Source organism: Lissotriton vulgaris, chromosome 3_1, assembly GCF_964263255.1.
Source record: "Lissotriton vulgaris chromosome 3_1, aLisVul1.2, whole genome shotgun sequence".
NCBI lineage: Eukaryota > Metazoa > Chordata > Amphibia > Caudata > Salamandridae > Lissotriton > Lissotriton vulgaris.
Genome location: NC_141689.1, coordinates 2,084,695,129 through 2,084,719,396, shown reverse-complemented (window position 1 = coordinate 2,084,719,396; position 24,268 = coordinate 2,084,695,129). Strand labels below are relative to the sequence as shown.

General features: G+C 45.5%; 1 protein-coding gene and 1 long non-coding RNA gene across 10 annotated transcripts in view; one reads left to right on the top strand and one right to left on the bottom strand.

Annotated features, from left to right (window-relative positions):
* EXOC1 (exocyst complex component 1) overlaps positions 1-24,268 on the top strand; it is a 332,741-nt gene that overhangs the window by 134,193 nt on the left and 174,280 nt on the right. For all 9 annotated transcript variants that reach the window (XM_086962628.1, XM_086962632.1, XM_086962630.1 and 6 more), the window contains one exon: positions 7,978-8,110. In XM_086962628.1, the coding sequence (XP_086818754.1) occupies positions 7,978-8,110 (133 nt within the window). The remainder of the gene's footprint in view (positions 1-7,977; positions 8,111-24,268) is intronic.
* On the bottom strand, positions 285-4,536 carry LOC147728836 (uncharacterized). The gene is made up of 2 exons (XR_015309397.1): positions 4,178-4,536; positions 285-609 (listed from the first exon to the last, which is right to left on the bottom strand). It is a non-coding gene; the product is annotated as an uncharacterized LOC147728836 (long non-coding RNA).

Sequence of the window (24,268 nt, the reverse complement as noted above, 5' to 3'; positions counted from 1 at the left end):
AACCATCTAAATTGTAAGGTAACCACCCTTTGATCAATCAAGGTGAAAATGCAAGAACAGTAAAAAAACTACAACCCCAGTCTACAAGATAACTAGTGTAACATCAAGCTTAAATCACACAGTGGAGCACATATGTGCGCCATCATTCAAAAAAGTCCTTCATTTGGGAAAAACTGTATTAGGTGACATATTTTTTTTTAAGTGGGGCCTGCTTGTAGTGATGTCAAAATTGCAGGCCAGGGAATTAAATAACTTAGTCATAATAGGTGACACGTTTTTGCTGCAAAAGTGGGGCCTGATTGTCCAAGGGAGTATGGATCAAGTCCTTTTATAATCCTGTAACAAATAAAACATGTTTGGGTTTCATTTCTTTTTAAAAGTGGGGCCTGCTTGTCCAAGGGATTATTCAATGTCCAAATTCTTCAGTGTAGGCCACCACCCTGCATCCTGGACACTTCCTCCAATGTGGCCATCCATCACCCGGTCTGGTCTGGTCTGGTCTGGTTCCATCATCCAAAACAATAAACTAAAATAATAACATGAAAATAAAAAGCTAAAACAAATAAAGGGAGTGGGCAGACGCACGCACGCACCCCAACTGCAGCCATCCTAGAAACAAGAGAAGAAGTATCATTATTCTTGTAAAATAAAATTTTCCATTTAAAAAGCACCCCGGGGGCCTTTCATTATTGAAAAGAAAATATCCTAATTAATTAAAAACATTCAAAATTTAACTTTTAGTAACATTGAGTGGGGCCTAACATACCCTAATCCTAACTAAGCCAGTCCCACCCTTCTGGGCAAGAGCCATGCTACAGTGTGAAAAAAAAAAATTTGTAACACTGCCAAATGATGACAGCATCAGCAGGGCACTGCAAGCCTCCCATTTTCCCTGGTCAGAGTCCGCCCAGGCCCATCAAACTAACTAACTCCAAGGGAAGAGCAGGCCACCCCGCCCTTAAATAAACAAGCCGTGCGCGGAAGAAAATTGGATTGTAGCCCATCATAACACACTGGGACGTGATTGAAACTTGCAGAATGAAGGGAAGATACTCGTCTGCACAGACCAGCTGGTCTGCCAAGGTCAAAAAACAAATTCCTTTTGCCTGTTCTCATGGCCTGATTCTCAAACTAACGGAGGCTAATATTAATAAAAAAACAATTCTGTTACAGTGTATTGCCAATTAAAAAAGCTCCAATTTTTTTTTTTTAAAAAGACGTTTGTCCAACTAATTCAACTAAAGGCAAGACATGTAAAATATGAGCACTTATTTAGAAAGGGGCAACTACCTTTGGCACACCAAATTATATACATTTTAATTCACATTTGGGAAAATAATAATGTCACATTTTAACTTTTTTCATTCAAAAGCATATGGTTGCCTCACACTAATTAAAAGCACATGTTACCACGCACTGTCGGGCAAGATTTATTATTCTAAACCTATTATTATTGCAACCATCACATTCCTGTCTAGATGGAAACCCCTCACAGAAATAATTAATGAAAACAGCCCGTAGCATGCATTCTAACGGGCCATCTTTTTGACATTTCACTCATTTTAAAAGAACACAGCTTTCTCCGTAAGGTTGATTTATAACCACATCAATTCCAAGGTGAACCCACACAAATTCGTAGACGCATTTCAAAAGGAATGTGAAATGAACAGAACCCTCCTCAAAACACAAGATGTTACCTTTCCGTCAAGAAACTGACAAAGCACGTAGGCTGACCAAGGAACCAAAAAAAAAGTCAAAATCAAACCATCAAAAATCCTTAAAATAATTCACTGACTTTTATAGTCAGGTCAGATAACCATGCATGTTGACAGCATGTAAAAAATAAAGACTGCCATCTCAACTCAAGATATTAACCCTTTGGCAGCTCAAGCACAATCATTTCCCAACGTCCATGGATACATGGGAAAATCATGATCACATTTCTTCACGTTCACAGCTAACACGTACACATATTTTCAAAAACGTTATCCCCAAGCACCCGAGAGAGATCCAGCTCTCTCCTGCCAAACGTAATGATAATATGCCCTGTCCAAGCCATGACCACATGGCGCTATTCACAAGCCATATTTACAAGACAAGCCTTTCACAAACAACATTTCCAAGGCGCAATGCACAAGGAACACAACAAATTAACATAAGAACATGCACCTCACAAACCACATTAAAATGGCGCTATTCTAAAGCCATATTTACAAGACAGTAAACAAACTCAAAAAATGACACGCTTTTCACAAGGAATATATTCAAAGCACCATTCACAAGCAACACAGCAGATCAACATGAGAACATGCACCTCACAAGGCACATTAAAATGGCGCTATTCTAAAGCCATATTTACAAGACAATAAACAAACTCAAAAAACGACACGCTTTTCACAAGGAATATATCCAAAGCACCATTCACAAGCAACACAGCAGATCAACATGAGAACATGCACCTCACAAGGCACATTAGAATGGCGCTATTCACAAGTCATATTTACAAGGAGTTATATTCAAAAAACTCCACAGATCATATTAAAATGAACACATTTCACATTGCACAGCATAAGCAGATGCAGCAAGCAATTTAATGGGCAATGTAAAAGCACTTTTTACACACATTTATACAATTGGACCATCACAAAGATGTAACTGACTTCCTCATGTAATGCCATCCTTCAACTTTGACAGTTTAAACACCAAGATGAAAACCATTCCTTCCACCCTGAATAAACCAAATGCCATGATGTAATGCAATCTCCTCACGCTGCAACTGTTCAAGCCCATAGGTCTAACAGGCTACATAAACTGCAACATTACGCCAGATGGAACTAGCGTGCAGGGCACTCCCTCAGAACACATGGGCAACTCTCTAAGCACATGGCCAGGCACACAGGCTTCGTAAACTGTCCGACTACGCCAAAATGTAATTGGCGTTCAGGGCACTCCCACACAACACATGGGAGACAATCTAAACACATGGCCAGGCACACAGAGTTCGTAAGATGCCGACTACGCCAAAATGTAATTGGCGTTCAGGGCACTCCCACACAACACATGGGAGACAATCTAAACACATGGCCAGGCACACAGAGTTCGTAAGATGACGACTACGCCAAAATGTAATGGCTGGATTTTCTGTTTAGATGGGATCAGCCCCCAGGGGCCCCTATGACCCAGCCAAAACGTACTCACCTTCCGTCCTCAGGACCACCTATCCAGGCACCTGGTACCTACCTGAGGATAGGGAACTCGCAATATACAAGCTCATATTATCAAAAACACCACTAAATCTATAGGGATACTAAGAATACTCACTGATTACTAGGGATATCCATACCCTACACCACACTTATTTACATCAGTTGGTCTCGCGGCCACCCCGACCCAGACCGTTCTACCCTAGGGCAGATCTGACACACAATCTGGTGCGTCTACACACGGGCCTGCAGAACCCAATGCTCCCTTTTCCAAACCGTTCGCGATCCTGCGAAACCTACACACTAGTTCAACCACCTAGTGCTCTCATTAACTCAAGCCACAATCCAGTGGGTATACACACTGGTTCAACCCCCCAGTGCTCTCATTAACGCCGCATATCAACGACGACCACATTCCTATGAACACCTATACATATATATATATATATATATATTGGGATATTATCTCAGCTGTCTACTCGGGATGAAACTACAATAATGACTTTGAATATGGGTCCAGATTGTATAGTGTACTCTCTGCTCTTGGCATCAAAGGTTCACTCACTCCCTATTTATGTGATCACCACTTACCTGATTGGGATTACTCATCCATTCACGTGCCTAGTATTCACCTAGGAGCTACATTTACCTTCAGTGAACAAGAATAGGGGCTACACACCAGTTGACTGAGTTGTCTCTTGATTTAAGCGCTCCTACCCCCCTTTTTGATCCATCAGTGGCTCAACAGCAACTGGCTTGAAGCCAGGATAACTTTATCATGAAAGAACTCAAGCACTGTAGTTATGGGGATGTTTATTATTACACTAATAAAATACACATATACAAATATGTAACTGACAAAGACTATAGGTAGAACACACCGCTTGAAAGAGAAGGATTAAACATAACAGGAACACTCCACTGAAAGGGAAAAGATTAGAAAGTGTAAGTGTAACTAATTCAGACTACCTCACCTATTAGAAGGAAGATTTCTCTCTCTGCCTCTGGTGGGATTAGGGCTCTCTCTGTCTCTCCCTCCTTCATCACATCACCACGCCTCTGGTTCAGTTGCTCCAGCTGACAGCCTTCACTGCTTCCTCTCTCCTCATCTTCAGTAATCGTCTGCCTTCTTTCTCCATTCAAGAACTGCACTCTATTCTGCAGCTCCCAGCAGACATCCTCTCTCTCTCTGCAAGCTATTCGGAGCTCCAAGTTGTTCTGGGCTCCCAGCAGTCCTGTGCTCCAAGCTGGTCTGAGCACCACGCTGAACTGCACACCACGCTGCACTGACTTCCAAAACTGAACTGACCTGCACACAAGCTGGAATGAACACTCCTCCTCTCCTGTAGCTCGCTAATATGGATTCCTCTCCCCTCATGGAAATTTCCACAGGAGGGCTGTCTCCTACCGAATTCCTGTGCCAGCTCCCAGGCTTCCACGCAACCGCAGTGCGCCTCTGCATGTTACGTCTGGGCCCAAGAGAAAAACACATTTCTCGGATAAGAAGCAGTCCTAACTGGATTTTCCCTCCAGCACAACAGCCTTAACTGAAAACATTGCCTTTGCCCTAAAAAGCCTCTCTGCTTCCATCAAGATGGAGTCTCTCTAGCTTTAGGCCTGAAAGGGGTGAAATGCTCCTTAGCTCTGTCAGAATACCTACATAAACCATACCAATATGTCTAATATGTCAAAGCCAATAGGCAATAGACAGGTTAAAGTCAAGAATAAAGACATATTAAGCAGCTATCCTCTTCTAGGTCTGGAAAAAGGGCTTAAAAGGGCCAACACAGGCTAAGAATGCCTATACTAGATGCGAGCAAGAATAATGATCTATTATCACTGCTAAATAAAGCCAAAAACCCTGCCATAACAGCGTCTCCGAGTGCACCATGAACTATCAGGTCAGATAAGTGTTCCCCGAATGCGGAGAAGGTGGCAGAGAAAGTTCCATTATCTTTGGTCTTTATGTTGGTTGAGAGACATTCAAATGTGTTGTAATTGCATGATTCTATTTCCGTGATGACCATGTTGTCTTTATGGATGATAGCTATCCCTCCCCCTCGCTGGTCTTTCCTGTCTTTGTTAATAATGGAAAAACCTGGGAGCACACGCATGTCTAAGCATGGTGTGGAGAGCTCGTTGAGCCAGGCCTCCGTGATGAAAGCGATGTCGATGTCCTGCGACAGGATGGCTTCTGCTAGTTAAGTTGCATGCATAGAAGCCGACCTGCAGTTGATGAGCAAGCAGTTGGTGGAAAGCTCTTTGTTGCTGGGGATCTTTCCTTTGGGCGCCCTAGGTAGAGTGGTGAGGAAGGTCGGTCGAGGGAGGTTAGTGCAAGGAAGGTCTTTTCGGAAACCTGTGATCATTTGGATTTTGGGTAGTCAATGGGAGGTGTGTCATATAAGGAGGCTAAATCGGCTGCTTCTTTCCTGGTGGGTCTTAAAGTCAGAGGCTCGATATCAGTATTTGAGTGTCTCTGAGCCCTATTGGGGAGGGCTGAGTTTCTTAGGGATTTTTGTGGCCAGGCTTCCGTGTCCGATCTTGAGTCTCTGAAACCGAGTTCCGGGGGTTGCTGTGGGCCAGGTAGGGCTCTTGTGCAACTTCTGGACCTTGACCGGGGTATCCTTTATATATCCCAGCATATTTAGTAGGGGATAAGGATCAGCAGGAGTGGCTATTATCAGATGGATAGCAGTGAAGACAGTGGACCAATAAGATGTCAGTCGGGGACAACTCCACGCTATGTGCAGAAAAGTGGCTGCAGTTGTGCCACATTTCCAGCAGCTGTCAACGTCTTGCAATCCCATGCGGCACAACCCTAAAGGCATCCTGTAAAATCTATGCAAAAATTTAAAGTGTATTACCTGAAGTTTGTAGTTAGGGGACAGTGCCATGAGCTGTCCACAGCAATAGATCCATTGTTCATCCATGAGTGGACAAGAGAGATCTGCATTCCATGCCTGAAGTGCCCGGGGAGGTGTCACAGGTGCAAGGTCTGCGTATGTGTATAGATACGCGTGATAAGTCTCCTAGAGGAAGCTGTTTTAAGCACGTTTTCTAGTGCAGTAATGTTTCCGGGGTGATTTGGGAACGTGTCATGTAAGGAGCGGCTGGATGCGCGGAGTTTATAAGATGTAAAAAGGTCGGAGAATGTCACAGTTTCGCCCCCCCCTGAACCGGGGGCAGCCGGAATGTCTCCCCTGGGTATAGATCTGCGAAAGTGTGCAATTGTAATTTTGAGCTACAGCCTTACTAATGCCGTCACCCACGTTGGGCAGCATGGGATTGTAAGCCAGAGGTATGGAGGTAGCGTACAATATAGGGGCAACAACTCGTTTTCGCAACTCTTTCCACTCCCAGCGCAAGGTTTCAACTGTGTCTACACCATCGTGGGGGCGTCTATAGGGCTGATGTAGCACTACTTGCAGTGGGAAAGGCACAGCATTGTCTGTTTCCACAGCCACATGAGGCTGAAATGGGGATGGATTTACCCAGTAGTGTAAAAATTGAGCTTGAGCATACCATGCATACAGCTGCATGTCAGGAGCTCCCAGTTCTCCCTGCCACAGTGGGAGCGTCAGCAGGTCACACGAAACACGCTCTTGTCCGCCCGCCCAAACTAGGGACACCAGAAGGGATCTGATCAGTCTGAAAAAGGCTTTTGTGAGGGGGATGGGGATGTTTGCAAATAGATAAAGAAATTTCGGGAGAGCTACCATTTTAACCAGTGCAATTTTTCCAGCCAGGGAGAACGGGAGCTTAGCCCAAGCTAACACTTTCTCCTCCAGCCAGGTTACAGCGCGGCCGTAATTCATGTCCCATACTTCCTGCATATTTCTGCTAATCCAAATCCCCAGATATTTAACCGGTTCCTCCGCCCATTTGAGGGGGAAGTCAGAAGGAGCTGGAGTAGTGGCATCTGTCAAAGGGAAAATGGTCAATTTGGCCCAATTAATGGAGATGCCGGAAAGCCCACCAAATTTAATGAATTCACGGAGGAGTGTTTCGAGGTGTATCGTCGCGGCTGCGACATACAGGGTGACGTCATCAGCAGACATCTAGTCAGTGTTTAAACCGTTTATTTCTATTCACACCCTTTCTATTAGTAAGCTACATTTTTTTTTTATTAATGTTAAAATCATATTCGTTTTTAACCTGCAAATTCATTAAAACTGTAATTCTATTCTTTTACAGTGTTTTACTACTGCCTGATATTTGGACAGGGGATCAATGTGCACATCAGTTTGAAAAGTTGCCCACTTCAGTGCAATGGACTGACAGGCTAATGTGTCATCCTTTTCCATAATTATAAATTTTGCCTTTTTAAACTGTTTCTTTTCTTTTATTTATTTTTATTTATTACGAGGACCTTGTTGCCTTCTATACACTGCTTCTTACGTTGCACTGCATCCGATGCAGGCACTGCAAGCTGCAGCCATCCCGGATAAACCATTCCAAAGTGGCCACCACTAAATGTGCATGTATGTGCTTACTTGCCAATGCACTGGAGTCAATTCTTTACTTATCTATTTTTTACAACTGGAAATGGGAGACTGTGCATGCTCACACACAGTCAATGCTTTTAAAAATATATTAATATATATGTATGTTGTATTCTCAATTTTAGCCGCTGTGCAGTGCTTACTCTTTCCATTACCCCTCATGTAGCTCACACTGACTGCTGAAGATGAAATATTATCTCTTTTCCAATAGGAGTCCATTTTGATCAGAATTCAATAGTTAACCAGCGTTTATCTCTGTTCTAATCTTGCAGAACCACATGGATTTATCCAAAGGTCATATAAAGGCCCTTCAAGAAGGAGATCTTGCTTCATCTCGAGGTATTGAAGCTTGCACCAACGCAGCTGAGGCACTTTTACAGTGCATGAATGTAGCTCTTCGGCCAGGTAAATGGATTATCAGTTTTCTTTTTTCTATTATTGCCTCAGTAAAGCATAATGGCATTTGTATAATTTATAGGGAAAAATTGTATCATATTTGCATAATTGTAGTATATTTTAGCAAGTCCGGAATGGTACATTAAACTCATACTTCTAGTTCAGCATGGGGATTTGAACTTCTGTGGGCTAGTTTTTGTAAATAGCATCATGAACTGTTAAAGAGAGGGCTATTTTTCATCAACGTACCAGGGTATAGCTTAACCTACTTCAGTGGCAGATATATCAGTTTGTTGCGGAGTTACTGTCAGTGTAGGAAGTTAGGGTGATCTACATGATCCTGGACCCAGTATCTGGCCTTGAGCCAGCTTGAGGATACAAACAGCCCCCATTGAAATATGCTAAATTCTTCTAAGTACAGATTCCTCACTTAGTGAATATCCCCATGTGCCAGACTAAAGTAGGGCTACTGTGCGCTAATGGGTGGCCCTGTGCTCATACAAGCGCCACCTAGGCGTGCCAATGTCTCATCATTCTCCTTCCCAAGCAGACTCCAAACTATGTAGCTCATACAGACCTCTCTCTTTATTAAACCTGGATTACAAGATCTTGGCGAAAGTGATCGCCATTCGGCTTTCATTGTTGATGGAGGCCATAATATCCCCGGCACAGTCCGGCTTTATGCCTCACCGCTCCACCTCTTTGACCCTGAGGACCCTCTTTGCCGTTCTACACCGAATAGACCCCTCCACCCCGGCTGCCGCGATTCTCCTCGACGCTGAGAAAGCATTTGACTCTTTGGAGTGGCCCTTCTTCTTGTCCATCATGAGACGCATGGGCATGCCAGAGTGCTTCGTCTCCACAGTATCTCTTTTATACACTGCACCTACAGACAGGCTGCGCCTTAACGGCACGATTACCAAGCAGTTCTCCTTATCGCGAGGCACCCGTCAGGGATGCCCCTTATCTCTGCTACTTTTCATACTGGCGATGGACCCTCTGGTTCACCTTTTTCAAGAAAAACACCTACACCAAGGGCTTCAATTTCGTACTGGCCCCCTTCTAATTTCTCTGTATGCAGACGATACCATTTTGTATGTCAGAATGCCCCATATTAATCTTAAACCACTTATTTTGGAGATAATTCGCTTTGGCAAATTCTCTGGTCTTCGCATCAATTGGCAGAAATCAGTGATTTTCCCGCTTACCCCCAGCGCATCTGCGTGGACCTGCGCCTTCCCCCTTGAATGGTGTCATGACTCAGTCAAATATTTGGGGGTACATGTCCACTTGGACACCTCCACCATCAGCAGACTAAATTATGGTAGCGCGGTTAGTTTATTGGAGAGCCAGATTGAGAGATGGATTCGCCTCCCTCTGTCTATGGCTGGACGAATTGCCATAATTAAAATGGTTGTACTCCCTCGTTTTTTGTACCTTTTTAATAATATCCCGATACCACTTACCAAGGTTTTCTTTGCCCAGCTGCGCTCTTTGTTGCTGCGCTTAGTCTGGGGAGACAAGAATCCACATGTCACCTGGCGTGTTTTGACTCTCCCATATGAATGTGGTGGATTCGGAGTTCCCGATTTTTATCTCTATTTTTTAATCGCACAATGTTCCTACGCGCACTCCTGGTTTCACACCGACACGCGAATTTTGCATCTTAAACCCGAAGCAGATTTGGTCTCTACTGTCCTGCCACGAGGCCCTGCGCGGGATCCACTGGACATACAAACAGTCTCTTCAACCTGCTGGGCCTGGGATAGGCTTTGCAGGCTCCTGGGCCTGGACCAGTTATACTCACCGTCCCTTCCTTTGCCCAATGCTTCTTGGTTCCCGATCACCCAGGAATCAGTAGTCAAAAAACACGTTGGCTAAATTTCATATTGACACCATTAGTGACCTTTTTCCTGAAGGCCACGCTTTTTCTTTATCTGAAGACCCTCGCTTCGCTGAACGCTCGTTCATTGACTCCTTTGTTTTGACCAGATTACGATCCATGTTACAAGCTTCATTCCCCACATTCCCGCTGGCTCCTGCCCCCCGCTCACGTTCCTAATCCAACACACATCCGGGGCACATATGGTTTCTAAATTATACAGACTATGCAGTGCCTCGCTCCCCTCTTTGGACACTAAAGTACGCGCCACATGGGAAGGCGATCTGGGGAAACCTATATCTGATGTTCAGTGGGAAGAGTGCTGCAAAGCTACGAAGGTAATTTCCTTGAATAGTAGACACAAACTCATCCATTTTAAATTTCTTCGCAGATTATACCATACGCCAGCACGATCACATAAAATAGAACCTAGTCGTCCCCACCACTGCCCCAAATGCAGGGCCCCGTTCGCCGATTTCGCCCACCTATCTTGGACTTGTCCCCTTCTGCATGATTATTGGTCTCGGGTACACTGCACCTTCAGCGACATTTTATGCATAAATCTGGTCCCTACCCTGGAAATTGCGCTATTAGGATATGTCTCTAACTTCCCACGCACTGTCCGTAAACTTGCCGCATTGGGATTCTTGTTGGCGAAAAGGGAGGTTGCATTATTATGGTGTGATAGACGACCTCCAAGAGTGAAGTCGTGGCTCATGAACCTGGCATTTTGCAATATTAACAGTGTGGAGTACTCTACTTTGGTCCCCTGTTCGTCTAGACCTACTGATATATGGGGCCTTACCGCTCTTACATAGCCAAGATCACGGCTGCCCGTCAGTCTCAATTAGTAAGTCAGTGCCCGAGGGGGTTGGCTGAGGTGACACGCATATGTGCAGGATACATTGTTTTTTTTATTAATTTTCCCCTTTTTTTACGCCTGATAAGCTCTTTGAGTGAAGATCTGATTGTCGAGGTATCATGCTCAGGATGTAGTATGAAAGTGATTGCATATATTTTTTTTTTCATTGTTGCTGTTTTTTCTCTTTTCATTAACCTTGTCCCTTTCTGCGCCTTTTGTTACACATTTTTCTTTAATTGTATAGCTCACTGTCTGTAAGCTACCTGAACTACATACCATGTTATAATCTAGGTCTGAACACACGCTCTCCTTATTAGATATTAATGGTCCGCTATATTATGTAACAAAAGAAGCATCACTGCTTAGTTATTTAGAAATGGATAAATAAAGTTATAAAAAAATAAAAGCGTGCCAATGTAATTTCCATTCTTTCCGTGCTTTCAGACACTGTAGTTCTACAGGCATTCCCACATATCGGGACCACTTGATGACTTTTGACTACCATTGTTTTAATTGACTTTGTGTTTTAATTTACTCCAGCGTGAATGTACATAATTTTTTCTGCATGTGCATTTTGCCTTGAGATTCCTTTTTGTGTCTCCTTGTAGCTTCAAAGTGGGAGTGTTTCACAGAGTAAGACAGTCTTAGCCTTGCCAGGAACAGAACATGTATTATGTGCGTTTGAAAGCATGAGAGAGAGAAAGGTGTGGAATGTACTTCTCTGTCTCGGAGTGTGGTGTTATAGGCAGTGGTGCCCAAATGTGCATTATGTTGTACCTTGGGAAGTTTTATGACGTTTTTGCCCTATGCCCTAAACTCCATCTTGAATTCTAACTCTGTCTAGCTTGAGCTCTGCACACACACATAGGCCCCCAGGTTACTCACGTTATTTAGGGTATTAATGGTCAAGATTGTTTTCTGTACTTTTGGAGATGTTTTCTACTTTTGCAAACTTTACTAAGATAATGGACTGGAAAGTCTGGGAGTGCAGGAGAATACGTGAGAACTCCTTTGACTTTGAAATGTTTTCCCGGAGCTCGGTCAACTCCAGTAAGTTTCCTGGGTGCAGCGGAGGTCTTCTTGGAAACTTCTAGTGCATTGAGAATATTATAAAACTGGTATCAGTTGACTCGGAAGGTGGGATTTTGATCCGAGGGACAGACTCATCTACTCAGTGTGGCAGTTCCCGGCTTGCGGAATCTCTTGACCCCAGGGCTGTGAATCCCCTAGTCTTGTTTGGGCTAAGATGAAATATTGCAGTCAATGAGGTATTTTCTCTGATTATTGGCATTGTTGTGTGTGTGTGTGTGTGTACGTGTGTGGGTGTGTGTGTGTGTGCGCGTGCACACACATTCAGGGCTCCAGTGGTTAAAATCATCTGATGTATTCTGTGTATATATTTAATATCTGTTCATGCCTTACTTTGACAGAGTTTATTCCTTGTGTCTGATTACTTGCATTTAACAGTGCTAATTTATTGGACATCCTATATTATTATCATTATTTTCTGTTTGTATTTTATCTCATGCATTTAACAGTAGCATTTGCTTACATGTAAGCGTTGTTATTGCTTGCATATATAATATATGCACCCATATATATACATTTGCATATTGTTTCATTTGACATCTGGGAAAGCCTTTCTCTTTGAGAGTGTTGGGCAAATAAAACCCCACGCTTTATTCTGAAAACTTTCTTTTGATGTGCCTCATTTTATGAGAGTGAAACCCCTTTTCAGGTGTTTTTTTTCCCTTTCCGCTTGTGTGCCTCCGTGTGGGAGTGCTGTATTTATTTTATTTGAGAGTGCGAAGCAAGACAGACACTAATCCAGAGCACCGCTCCTCTTCTTTTTTTAATTTTTGTTATTTTGTGAAGTGATTTTTGCTTAAAACATTTTCCAGTGTACAAGGGAACTTGTCAGCACCTAAGATTAAAGGGTTTAAGCTTTTTATTGTCTGTCACCGACAGATGCCTGTGATTGATTACCACAAGGTGTGTTTTTTGTATTTGTGTTTGGCGCACAAGTCAAGGGCCAGTGACTGCATTGCGTCAGAAAACACAGCGATGCGCCAGTTCCTGAGGAGGTGCAACACTGTTCTGCTGCAGGCATGAGAAGTGATGCCTCAAATCTGGACTATAGGGGGAAGTGATACATTGATTCCAAGATGGTTCTTGTCTACGGCTGCTGCGTCTGAAAAATCGGTGCACAGGCAAGATGCGTGGAAATCAGGGATGCACTGGAGGACGATGCGGTGGCAGCAAAACGGGTGCTGCGTTGATTTCTTCACCCGCGGTCCATGATGAGTCATTTCTTGTAGCGGCTCAGCAGGGCCTGTGTCTGGGTCGGTGGTCTTGGACTTTGGAGACCGGTGTGTCGAACTAGGCGTGCAGCGGTTCTTCAGACCCCTGACAGGTGCTCTGTTTATTTCTTCGGTTGCACGGGGCTGTGCATCAGGATATTCTCCTGCACAACGCTGCTGCATCGGAAAACACAGCCACAAGAAGTGTGAAGCATTGATTGTGCATGTTTCTTCAGTTCTTTGTAGTAGAAACAACCTCCAAGGGCCCAGAACTGGATGTGGCACTAAAAGGCAGGTCGAAACTACCAGCAATGGAGTTCAAGGATGCTGCAGGTGAAGTCTTTGTGTCCCTGAGACTTCTTAATAGGAGGCAAGCTCTGCTTCAAGACCTTGGAGAATCTTCTTAAGTAGGATACCACAGCAAGGCAAAAGTCCAGTCCTTTCCACAGACACCACAGAAACCAGCAACCCTGCAAAGCAACACAGAGCAGAGGTGCAGTACTAAGTCTCTGGTTTTAAATGTAATACTTTTCCCCCTTTTTCCCTTTGAAGTCTTTGTAAGAGAGTCTCTCTTGCTAAAAAACAGTTCTGTTGCCCTTATGGCCCCCAAAAGTCTGACAACTTCCTCTAAACTGCGTCTCATCCAACTCTGTTACCTTCACATGGCTTATCTCATTCCTGCGCGCCTATACATGGCAGGGCTGCGCACACGATGCGGCCACGCTCTGGCCGATTTCTACTACATGGTCTGGTTATACCCTTCTCTCGCTCCCTTTTGGTCGGGCGTGGAATCTGAGCTTACACAAATTCTGAGGTGGCAGGTCCCTCACAATCCTATACGCCTTCTTCTGGGAGTTTTTGATGGCCTGGACAGCTCTAGGGCCGGCAAACACTTTCTGGGCAGCTAGACATCGCAGCGGCATGGGCTCAGGCAAAACCACCTACCATACGAAAGTGGCAACGGGGGGTGGATTGGTGCGAGGTTCAAGAAGAACCCCTCTTTGAGGCCCGGGGATTTCCTGAGAAATATCATAAGATATGGGGCAAATGGCTAAATCTATTGTCTTGAGTTATGTGCTTGTTTTCTCTCCTATTTCGTTACACTGTTTTTCAAATGGAGGGGCTAGCTTGACAGCTTTAAATCATGGCTGGGATTTTTGTTGTCTGCCGGAAATGTACTTTGACTCACTGTGCAATCACATGCTGTCCTTTGTATGCTTGTTTATTTTAAATGCAAATAAATTTGGGGGGGGGGTCTGTTCTTTGTTGGCTATGAGAAGGATTTCCATTTTGTCTTGATTTAGTTTCAAATAGTTTAGGGGCAGCCACTTCAGTACTTCTCTTAGGGTGTTGTTTAGTCTTTACATGTCAGCTATGGAGGAGGTTTCTAGGTAGATCTGGGTGTTGTCGGCATAGAGGTGGAAGGGGATGTTGGCTTTTTTGAGGATGATGGTGAGTGGCTCCATATAGATGTTGAACAATGCGGGTGAGAGAACTGAGCCTTGGGGAACACCTCTGATTATACGGTGTAGGTCGGACGTTGAGTTTCCGATTTTTATTCTTTAGGAGCGGTTTTGTAGGAAGGAGGTGAACCATTGCGAGACCACCCCTTTTGCTCCTACCCTTTCTTGGAGAATGTTGATGAGTAGTTTGTGGTTGACCGTGTCAAAGGCAGCTGAAAGGTCAAGGAGTATGAGTAGACATCAGCGGTTCTTGTCCAGTGATTTGTGCACATCATCTATGATATTTAAGATGGCAGTCTCTGTGCTACATCCTTTTCTGAAGCCTGACTGGTGCGGGTCGAAGAGGTTGTTAATGTCCATGTGGTGGGTAAGTTAACGGAGAACAAATTTTTCTAGTAATCTTGCTAGGAAAGGAAGATTGGAGACAGGCCTGTAGTTGTTGAGATCGTTAGGGTCGGCACCTGCTTTCTTTATTAATGGTGTTATCTGGCCGATTTTGAGGCATTCAGGCATGATTCCTGTTTCCAGGGAGCTGTTTATAATCACAGTCCAGATAGGGGCTAAGAGTGTTTGAGTTTTTTTGCCAGTTGAGCGGGGAGGGGGTCTTCAAGGTGCGATGAGGCTTTGGATCCGGTAGTTAGTTCAATGATTTCCGTTTCAGTGGTGGGTGCAAAGGTTAGCCAGTTGTTGGTTGATTGGCTGGGTGGGTTTATATCTTCTTTGAGTAGCGGGCCAGCCTTTGAGGGAATGGAGTGGTCCATCAGTGAGAGCTCGATCTTTAGTATTTTTTTGTTGAAGAAATTGGCAAATTTGTTACATAGGTCTTTAGAGGCTGGAATTGCAGCAGGTGTTGGTTTAGATGTTTGCTGTCTGATAATGTTGAAGAGTTCTTAGGGGCGGTTTTTCGCATTATTCAGTGTGTCGCAAAAAAAGGAGGATTTTTCTTGCACGATGTGCTTATTGTATTTCCTACGATTCTTTTTGAGTAGTTCAAGGTGGGTTGTCGAGGGGTTGTAGTGCCAGAATCTTTCAGCTGCTCTTAGGTGTCTTCTTTCCAGGTTTAGTTCATCAGTGTTGAACCACGATCTCGATGGTAGGGTCTTGCTCTTTTTCTGTTTCAGGGGTGCTATTTTGTCCAGCATGTCGGTCAGAGCCTGATTATATATTGTGAGGTAAGTTATACTGTGGACCTATCTCCTACGTTGGAGGGGAAGAGTGTGCTCAGTCTTTCTTCTAGGTCTTCCAAGGGGATCTGTCTCAGGTTCCTCGTCCAGTGAAAGTGATCATTCACGCGAGGTATACAATGCGTTTTTGATTGATGTGGAAGAGGATGAGATGATGGTCTGACCAGTCGACAGGGAGGGTACGAACAATGGTGACTGCATCTTCGTGGGCTATGATGGCATCAAGGATTGAGCCTTTGACGTGGGTTTGTTCAGTGCAGTGTTGGATCAAGTTGTTATTGTGAAGGAGTTCCTTTAAGGTTTGTATTTGAAGGTTGTTGGTCTCATTCCAGTGAAGGTTTAGGTCTCCTAGTATTAGGTTGTTCTCGTTTGAGAGTGAGCAGTGTGAGATCAGGTCAGCCAGCTGTTCACCGAATAAGGTATTGTTTCCTGGTGGTCGGTAGATGAGGTGTCAGTGAAGCATTTTGTTATCCGATATTTTGATGGTGGCCTTAAGGTACTCCAGTTTATGATATTTGAAGGAGTCGGTTTCTGTTATAGAGATGTTCTTTTTATGTATTATTGCGGTCCCTCCACCTCGTTGGTTGTTCCTGTCCTTGTTGATGATAGAGAATCCCGGGGGTACGAGCATATCGAAGATAGGGGGAGAGGATTCATTCAACCATGTTTCAGTGATGAACATGATGTCTATGTCATGTGTTAGGATGGTTTCTGGCAGTTCTGTAGAGTGTTTGTGGTCACTCCCTCATCAGCTGTGGAAGAGAGTACTTATTTTGCCACTGTAATTTTGAGGGCTAATGAGGTCCTTAATTTCCACCTCCCCACTATTGATGTTAAAACAAGTGTCTTCATAGAGCTCTTTAGCCTGGCCAGGCACGTTTACTGCCCTTTAGCACGGCCTTCTTGGGACATGATATCGAGCACTTGTGCAAAACACGATCTGGCCTTCCTGTCAATCAACAGGCCGCCCAGTGCCATGGACCATTTCCTGGTGACCTCAACTTTTTACCTTAGTGCCCAACACTATGAGTTTAGAGGTTCAGGCGTCCACCAGATGAGCCACCCGAATGCTTTACTGGCTACTCCTGCTAACAGAGTCCAAATGCATGGAAACGTTGGACAAACCTATGTTCTTATCGGCCAGCCTTGCCTTGAGATCGGTCCAGGCAAGCTACCTTCTTGGCTATTAAATGCATGCACTTTGGGACATGGTTGATGAGACCTTATCAGCAGTCCCAAAAGACCTGCAGGCTTTCTTGCCCCCAACCATTCAAGATGGCTGCAATGTGGTCAAGTTTGTAATCCACTCAGGCCTAGTCGCCAGTGATCGTCTGGGAAGGGCAAATGGAATAAACACGGTGATCCAGTGTCATGCATGGAAGAGAGCCTCAGTCTTCTCAGGGGACGTCTGGGTATCCTTAATTGGCATGCCTTTCGATGGTACCCGCGTGTTTTGCGAAAAGGCAGACTCCACACTGGAGCATTTTACAGAGAACCCAGCTCCTTGGGTCTTTAGGCACCAGTCCAGCAGTAGAGATATGGTCCAGCCCTTTCAAGTGAGCCCACCAGACAACGACCAGGCTGCCAGGGGTATGTCTCAAGCACTTGTACCTCTGCCACCAACATCCAAACCTCATCAGTGCCCCCTTAGTGGTACACAGCACCTGGTAAGTGGCAAGGCCATCCACTTCCTATTGTGGTGGCAGAGCATTACATCTGACAGGTGGGTCCTCCAAATTGTCCAACGAGCTATGCCCAGTATTCCTTTTTTACCCTTCGCACCTGTCGCCTACATCAGAGTGGCACATTTTGAATTGGAAGGTGCATGCTCTTTTAGAGAAAGGAGCCATAGAGTAAGTTCTTCCTCTGAAGTAGGGACTGAATGTTATTCCTGATACTTTCACGTTCAGAAAAAGGATCTATGTCTTCATCCTAGCTTAGATCTTCGCCCTGTCAATGCCTTTTTGCGCAAACACAAATTCAAGATGCTCACACTGGCCCAGGTTCTCTGTGCCTTGTATGACAGAGACTGGATAGTGGGGATAGACCTGCTTGGTGACTGCTTTCACATTCCTGTTCGGCAGGCCCACAGGCGCTACCTGTGATTCAATGACAGTTTTCAGTATGCCTTGCTTCAAACCAGTGCCCCTCTGGTGTCACAAAGGAGCTGATAATCTTCAGAGGTAGGGGTGCCAGTCTTCCCCTACCTGAAAAGCCAGCTGTTGAAGGCAGGCTCACCACAATCAGTCTCAGATCACCTGCAGAGGATGGCGAAGCCCTAGATATGGTTGGGGTTTTCAATCAACCTGACGAAGTCCCCTCTGACTTCTTTGCAGAGCTTCCCTTCATCTGAAGCATCCTGGATATGATGTACTTTTGGGCCTTTCCTTCAAACCAACAAGTCTAGTATGCTGTCCTGGCTCGCAGTGAGGATTGATCTGAGGCATTTTGGCCTGCTTACCTCCCCCTTGCCGACCATGCCCAATAGTCTATGCAGCCCCTGCATTGGGTTCCAAAGTCGCTGTGGGAACAGCGCCAGAGTAACCTTTTGGATTCCATCTAAGTCCCATACAGCAAAAGATCTGCATTGTGACTGCACATTTGCAATTTGAGCAGCTGCAGAACCCTTTCCCCACCCCACCAAGCCTTGACTATGTTGACAAATGCATCACTGGTTGGGGGGGTCATCTTCGAGAGGTGGACATCAGAGGAATCTGATCTCTGGTGTAGCCCCGCATCACAAATATTTGTCAGAGCCATAGGTGATTCACTTGGTGTTGAAGGCCTTCCTTTTGGTCTTCAAGGGTATACTGGATCAGGTTCACTTTGACAACACCACTGCCTTGTGGCATTTAAACAAGCAGGGTGGGTTGGTGTTGTGAGTCCTGTGCCAGGAGGCTCTGGGCCTCTGGAGCTGGGCAACTGTATGGGTACACAATGCATAATGGGATCTTTAAATGCCTGGATAAGCTACCTCAGCCGCAGAAACCTAGCAGATCTCGAATGGCAGTTACACCCGGAGGTAGAACAAGGCGTCTTCCGGCAATGAGGAGAACTCGGTCTCTTCGCCAATGCAGATAACACACAGTTTCACCAACTTTTGAGTTACCAAGAAGGCTTTTAGTGAGAGATGCATTTTGCATTCAGTGGGGCACAGGGCTTGTGTATCCTTCCTGCCACTGCCTCTTCTTCTCTCAGTTGTGAAGAAGATCAAAAATGACCAGGCTCAAGTCATCCTAGTGGCTCCAGATTGGGCCAGAAGAGTGTAGTACCCAGAACGTCTGAGCCTCTGCATCTGTCTTCCAATCAGGCAGTATCTGCAGGAGGGTCTTCTCTCACAGGCCAGGGGCATTTCATCCGGGTCTGCGCAATCTTCACCTGCAGACATGGAGATTGAGCAGAAGCCGTTGATATCCTTCAGCCTTCTTCCTGAAGCCATCAATGTGATCCTGGAAGCCAAGCCTCTGTCGATAAAATCAGTTTATTCCGAACACTGTGATAAGGAGGTGACTTGGTGTGGAATCCGCCAGATGGACCTGTTGCAGGCCAAACCTTTGAATGTATTGCTGTTTGTTTTGTCTTTAGTCCCGCAAGGACTTGCTGTGGGCACAGTTAAAGGTTAAGTGTCAGCCCTTTGAGCCTTTTTCCATTAGTTGGAAGAGCCGTCCTTGTTCAATTCACCCCTTGTGATGCATTTTCAAAAGGTTTGCAACATATGTTTTTGACAAAAACATTTATGATCCCAGAATGGGACTTGAATTTTCTCCTCACATGACTCATGTGTACCCCTATTGAGCCAAAGCACAGTTCTCGAATGCGCCTCCTCACATTAAAAAACAAATTTCCGTTTGCGAGAACATTGGCACGCTGTGTGAGTGAGCTTCATGCCCTCTCAGTCTAGCCTTATTATACAACCTTTTTCCGGACAAACTTCTGTTTCCTAGAGAATGTGATGACGCCTTTTCACATCAGCAAGTCATCACTCTTCTGACCTTTGTGATGCCTCATCCTTTGAAAGAGGAAAAAGACTGTACAGCTTGTACCCTACGAGAACACTGAGGTTTTACATCAATTATACCACAGACCATTGGGTGGATGATCATCTGTTTTTCTGGCTGCCTCATCCAAAGCACGAAATGACGTTGCAGAAACTGGCCTTCTTCCTATGGATAGTTCTCTATATTAAGATCTGCTATACTTGGGGGTCATTCCACTGCAGCAAAGGCTGCAGCAACTGCATTGGTGTCCAAAGTGCCTGTCCTGAATGTGTCACGCTGCTACATGTTATGTCATGTTATGTTATGTTACAATAGCTTATATAGCGCTCAGCTGCGTCAGCAAAGGGGAGTCCCGGCGCTTTTAGCAGCTCACGAACCACAAACTACAATGGGAATCAGCAATGCAAAGTCCAGAAGGCTTAATTTAGGGGGAAAAGATGAGTTTTAATTGCTTTTCTAAAATCCAATAGGCCTTCCCGTTTCCCTATATGTGCTGGTAATGAATTCCACAGCTTTGCTGCCAGATAGCGGAAGAAACGTCCTCCCGCTCTGCAAAGTTTGATCCAGGGTACCCTGACCAAGTGTTGATCCGCAGAGCTTAGTGCACGTGTTGGAACATACGGGGTCTAAAGGTTACAGAGCATTTTGGGAGTTGTAAGTTTTAAAATTTTAAAGGAGAGACACAATGTCTTAAACTGAATTCGCTGAGCCATAGGGAGCCAGTGGAGCCTCCGGATGGTATCAGTGATGGAGCAAAATTGGGGAAGACCTACTAAAGTTCTGCCAGCCGCATTTTGAATGCGCTGCATCCGAGAGATCTCGGCTTGGTTTGCTCCTAAAACAAAGAGCTGGCGTAGTCCAATCGAGAGAGAACAGTGGACTGGACTATCAGCTGCCTAGTGGGTGAGTCAAAAAACCTTAAGATAGGTTTAAGACCTCGTAAAATGCCAAAGCACATAGCGGCGACTTTTTTTGTATAGAAACAGAAACTAAAGGAGGTGTCCAGCCATACCCCTAGGTTCTTGACTTCTCTCTTAGGTTCCGGGGCTTTACCCAAAGCATTGGGCCACCAGTGATCGTCCCATAGGTCAACATTTTTGCCAACCAATAGCACTACTGTCTTGTTTGCATTTAGTTGCAAAAAATTAGATGTTATCCAGTCTGCCACGGCTGTGAGGCCGCTTTTAAACCTGGGACATTCGGGTTCGATCCTTCAGTTAGGGCAACCACTAGCTGCGAGTCGTCTGCATATGAGATGATCGTGAGGTCCCATTGTCTGGCGACCGCAGCTAGTGGCTGAACATACAGATTGAACAATGTGGGGCTAAATGCCGAACCTTGGGGAACGCCTTGCTCAATAGAATGCGCCTGGGATAAGAAAGGAGGGGTGGAGACTCGAAAGGACCTCTCGGTCAGAAAGGATCTAAACCACGCTAGGGCCAAGTCAGTGATCCCGCCTCCTCCAGACGGTGGAGCAGCACCTTATGTGAGACCATGTCAAAGGCGGCACTGAGATCCAGGAGGATCAGTGTCGCCATTTGACAATTGTCAAGGATGGTCCGTAAGTGCTCCGTCATAGCCAGGAGAGCGGTCTTGGTACTATGACCGGCGCGGAAACCATGTTGTGTTGGATCCAGAGTGTTATTGGAACGCAAGAAGTTGGTGAGTATGGTGTTTCCATGCGCTTCCGCAACCTTCGCTACCCAGGGAAGGAGAGAAATAGGCCTGAAATTTTCAGGCTTTGTAGGATCTAAACTAGGTTTTTTAAGGATGGGAGAGACCCACGCCTGTTTCCACTGCGCCGGGACAGTGGCGGATGAGAAAGAGGCGTTAATTAGCTGGTGTAGAGGTGTCATGCAGAACAGAGAGGATTCTCTGAACTGAGCAGGTTTGAGTGTGTCGGCCGGAGAGCCCGATTTGATTTTCACAGTCATTCTGCTAAGTTCTTCCAAGGAGATCTCCGGAATGGCCGTCAAGTTTGCGGCTAGGACTGGTCTAGTGCAGAGAGGTGGACAGGAAGTAGTCACGGGGGAAAGGAACGATAGATAGCACGTATTTTCACCACGAAGAAGGAGGCTAGTTCTTCACATTGGAGTTCTGACATGGGTATAGGTATCGGGAATTTCTTGACACTAAGGTCTTTGAGAATCTTAAAAATGACTTTAGTGGGATTGGGGCTCAGTTTAATCTCAGAGGCATAATACTCCGCTCGAGTCCTGCAAACAGCTCTGTGGTATTTTTTAAGTTCGGCTAGGTAGTAGGCTTTTTTTTCAGGGGCAAAGTTTTTCGCGCTCATTTCTTTTACATACCTTCTTCAGAAGAGACAGCGTGTCATTATACCACGGGCTGGAATCCTGCGTACGACCCTAAATCCAGGTTGCCGGGATAAGAGAATCAAGTGCCCGGGTAATCCAGGCACAGAATGACTCGTAGCCTGTCTCAACATTGCTAAAAGGGCCTATAGGGTCAGCTCCTAAAAGTGCGTGGAAATCTTCAAGTCGAAGCTTGCGCCACCATCTTTTATAAACCTAACGTTGAGAGTAATTACGTGATGGTTTTAATGTGGGGATAGTAGTTTCGACTAGGAAATGGTCGGACCAGGCCATAGGAGTAGGAGTAGGAGTAGGAGTAGTCACTGTGGCAGTCTCAATGTTCGTGAATATAGGGTCCAACAAATGACATGGGCATCAGTGCAACAATTCATGATGGGGGCCTTGCCAAGCAGGCTACAATGGCGGATGTGCCGAGCTGAGGCTCCGATACCAGGCACGAATCTAGCCGGGCTACACCGCACTGAAGCAGCTGAAAACAAGGCTACAGCCACTGGAACGTTGCAGGAAACATATACTGAGCTCCCTACCTTAGAGTCTTTTGTAAATCAGTGCTAACACGCGCACCGAGCTGGGATGGCCCCGAGCCAAGATGGCAGCCGCCAAACTCTGAAGGCGGCGATCAACCATACGAACCGCCAGATAAGCTCCTGACGCGGCACCTAGAGAGAACAACCAGTTCACCATGGGCTCAGTTGCTGTGATTGAGACCGGAGGAGAACAAGCGCACAATCAACGGAAATATGCAAGCTGCCGCCCGACACTCTGGTCCTCCCTTCCCCCATGACCGGCAACGACACAGAGAACAGAACGGCACACCTGAGTATGGGGTGCCCGCAACATCGTCCCGCTGAGCAGCAGCGACATTCCTCAAGAGCCCAGTAAGTGGATGCTGATACAAGTGCTAAACAGAGACAGACCCGTAACTGAAATGGTGGCCGCCATGATGCACTGACACTCCGCAGATGGCACTCATCCCTGGGAGCCCCCAGATAGGCCCCTGCTGCTACACTCGGACTGAGAAGTAATTTCACTGTAGACCCAGTGGTCTACAAGGCAGCCGCTAATGTAGGGTAGGTGCTACTGAACCGGCACCCAACGCAACCATACTAGGGTGGGGGACATCAGCCAGGACTAGCCGAGGGACACTATTCCCCTGTGGGTAGGGTACTCCTTTCATGTAGGACAATCTACTAATCGAATTTTCAACCATCAGAGCACAAATAGTAGCTATATGGTTGTATATTTAGTACATTTAGTATATTTACTCCTAGTAGGTTACCTTCTTCTTTGGAACCCCACCTTTCACGTGTACCATTACACCTTACTCTAGGTCCTTAAGAAACGCCATTGATTCAATAGGGGACATACTAGGCGTGAAACATGTAGACCTTTTAGCAGTTGCTTGGGCACATTAAGCCCCACAGTAACCCACCAACTTGTGTGTTTTTTTATCCTACCAAGGGTACCACGCTATTAAAAGTCTCCTAGTGGATACCCTTAGGTATTTTAATATTTTTGCTTATCTTCACAGCACGTACTTCACTCCCTCCACCCCAGGTTCTACGCCGCATACCCGCATTCAGCTGTCAACTTTTCTCTCAAAAGATCTCCGTGAAAGAGACCCTTTCAATAGGTGTCTCGTCGGGCATTGCAGCGCCGACCCGACGAGGAGCATAAGCCCAGTGATGAAACATTACTCCCTTCAGGAAGTGTGAGGGCTAAAAAAATAGGCAAGACCTTACCCTCCTCTTCGGGGCTAGTTCCTTGAGACCAGGGATGCACATCTGCCTCTCTCTTTTCCTTCCTTATTTTTTTCTTTTCTCTTAAATCTCTTTTTTTTACTCCTACTCTCCCTACGTGATGAGTGGGTGATAATTCACACCCTACTCTTGGAACAGTGTCCCCCCTTGATATACATCTAATTTTGGAGCACAGACACTGGACTTCAATAGGCTCCTGGTCCCCCCTCTTTTTGACCTGGAGAAATACTAGCCAGAACCCGGAATCAACACACAAAGGCCTGCCTGATATTCTGCCCCTCCCCCCACAACTGGCAGCGATACGAAGAGACATGGGGAATGCCATGTATCAAGGAACTGTACACCTGAGCATGGAATGCTTGTGCAGCCATCCCGGTGAGCGGCA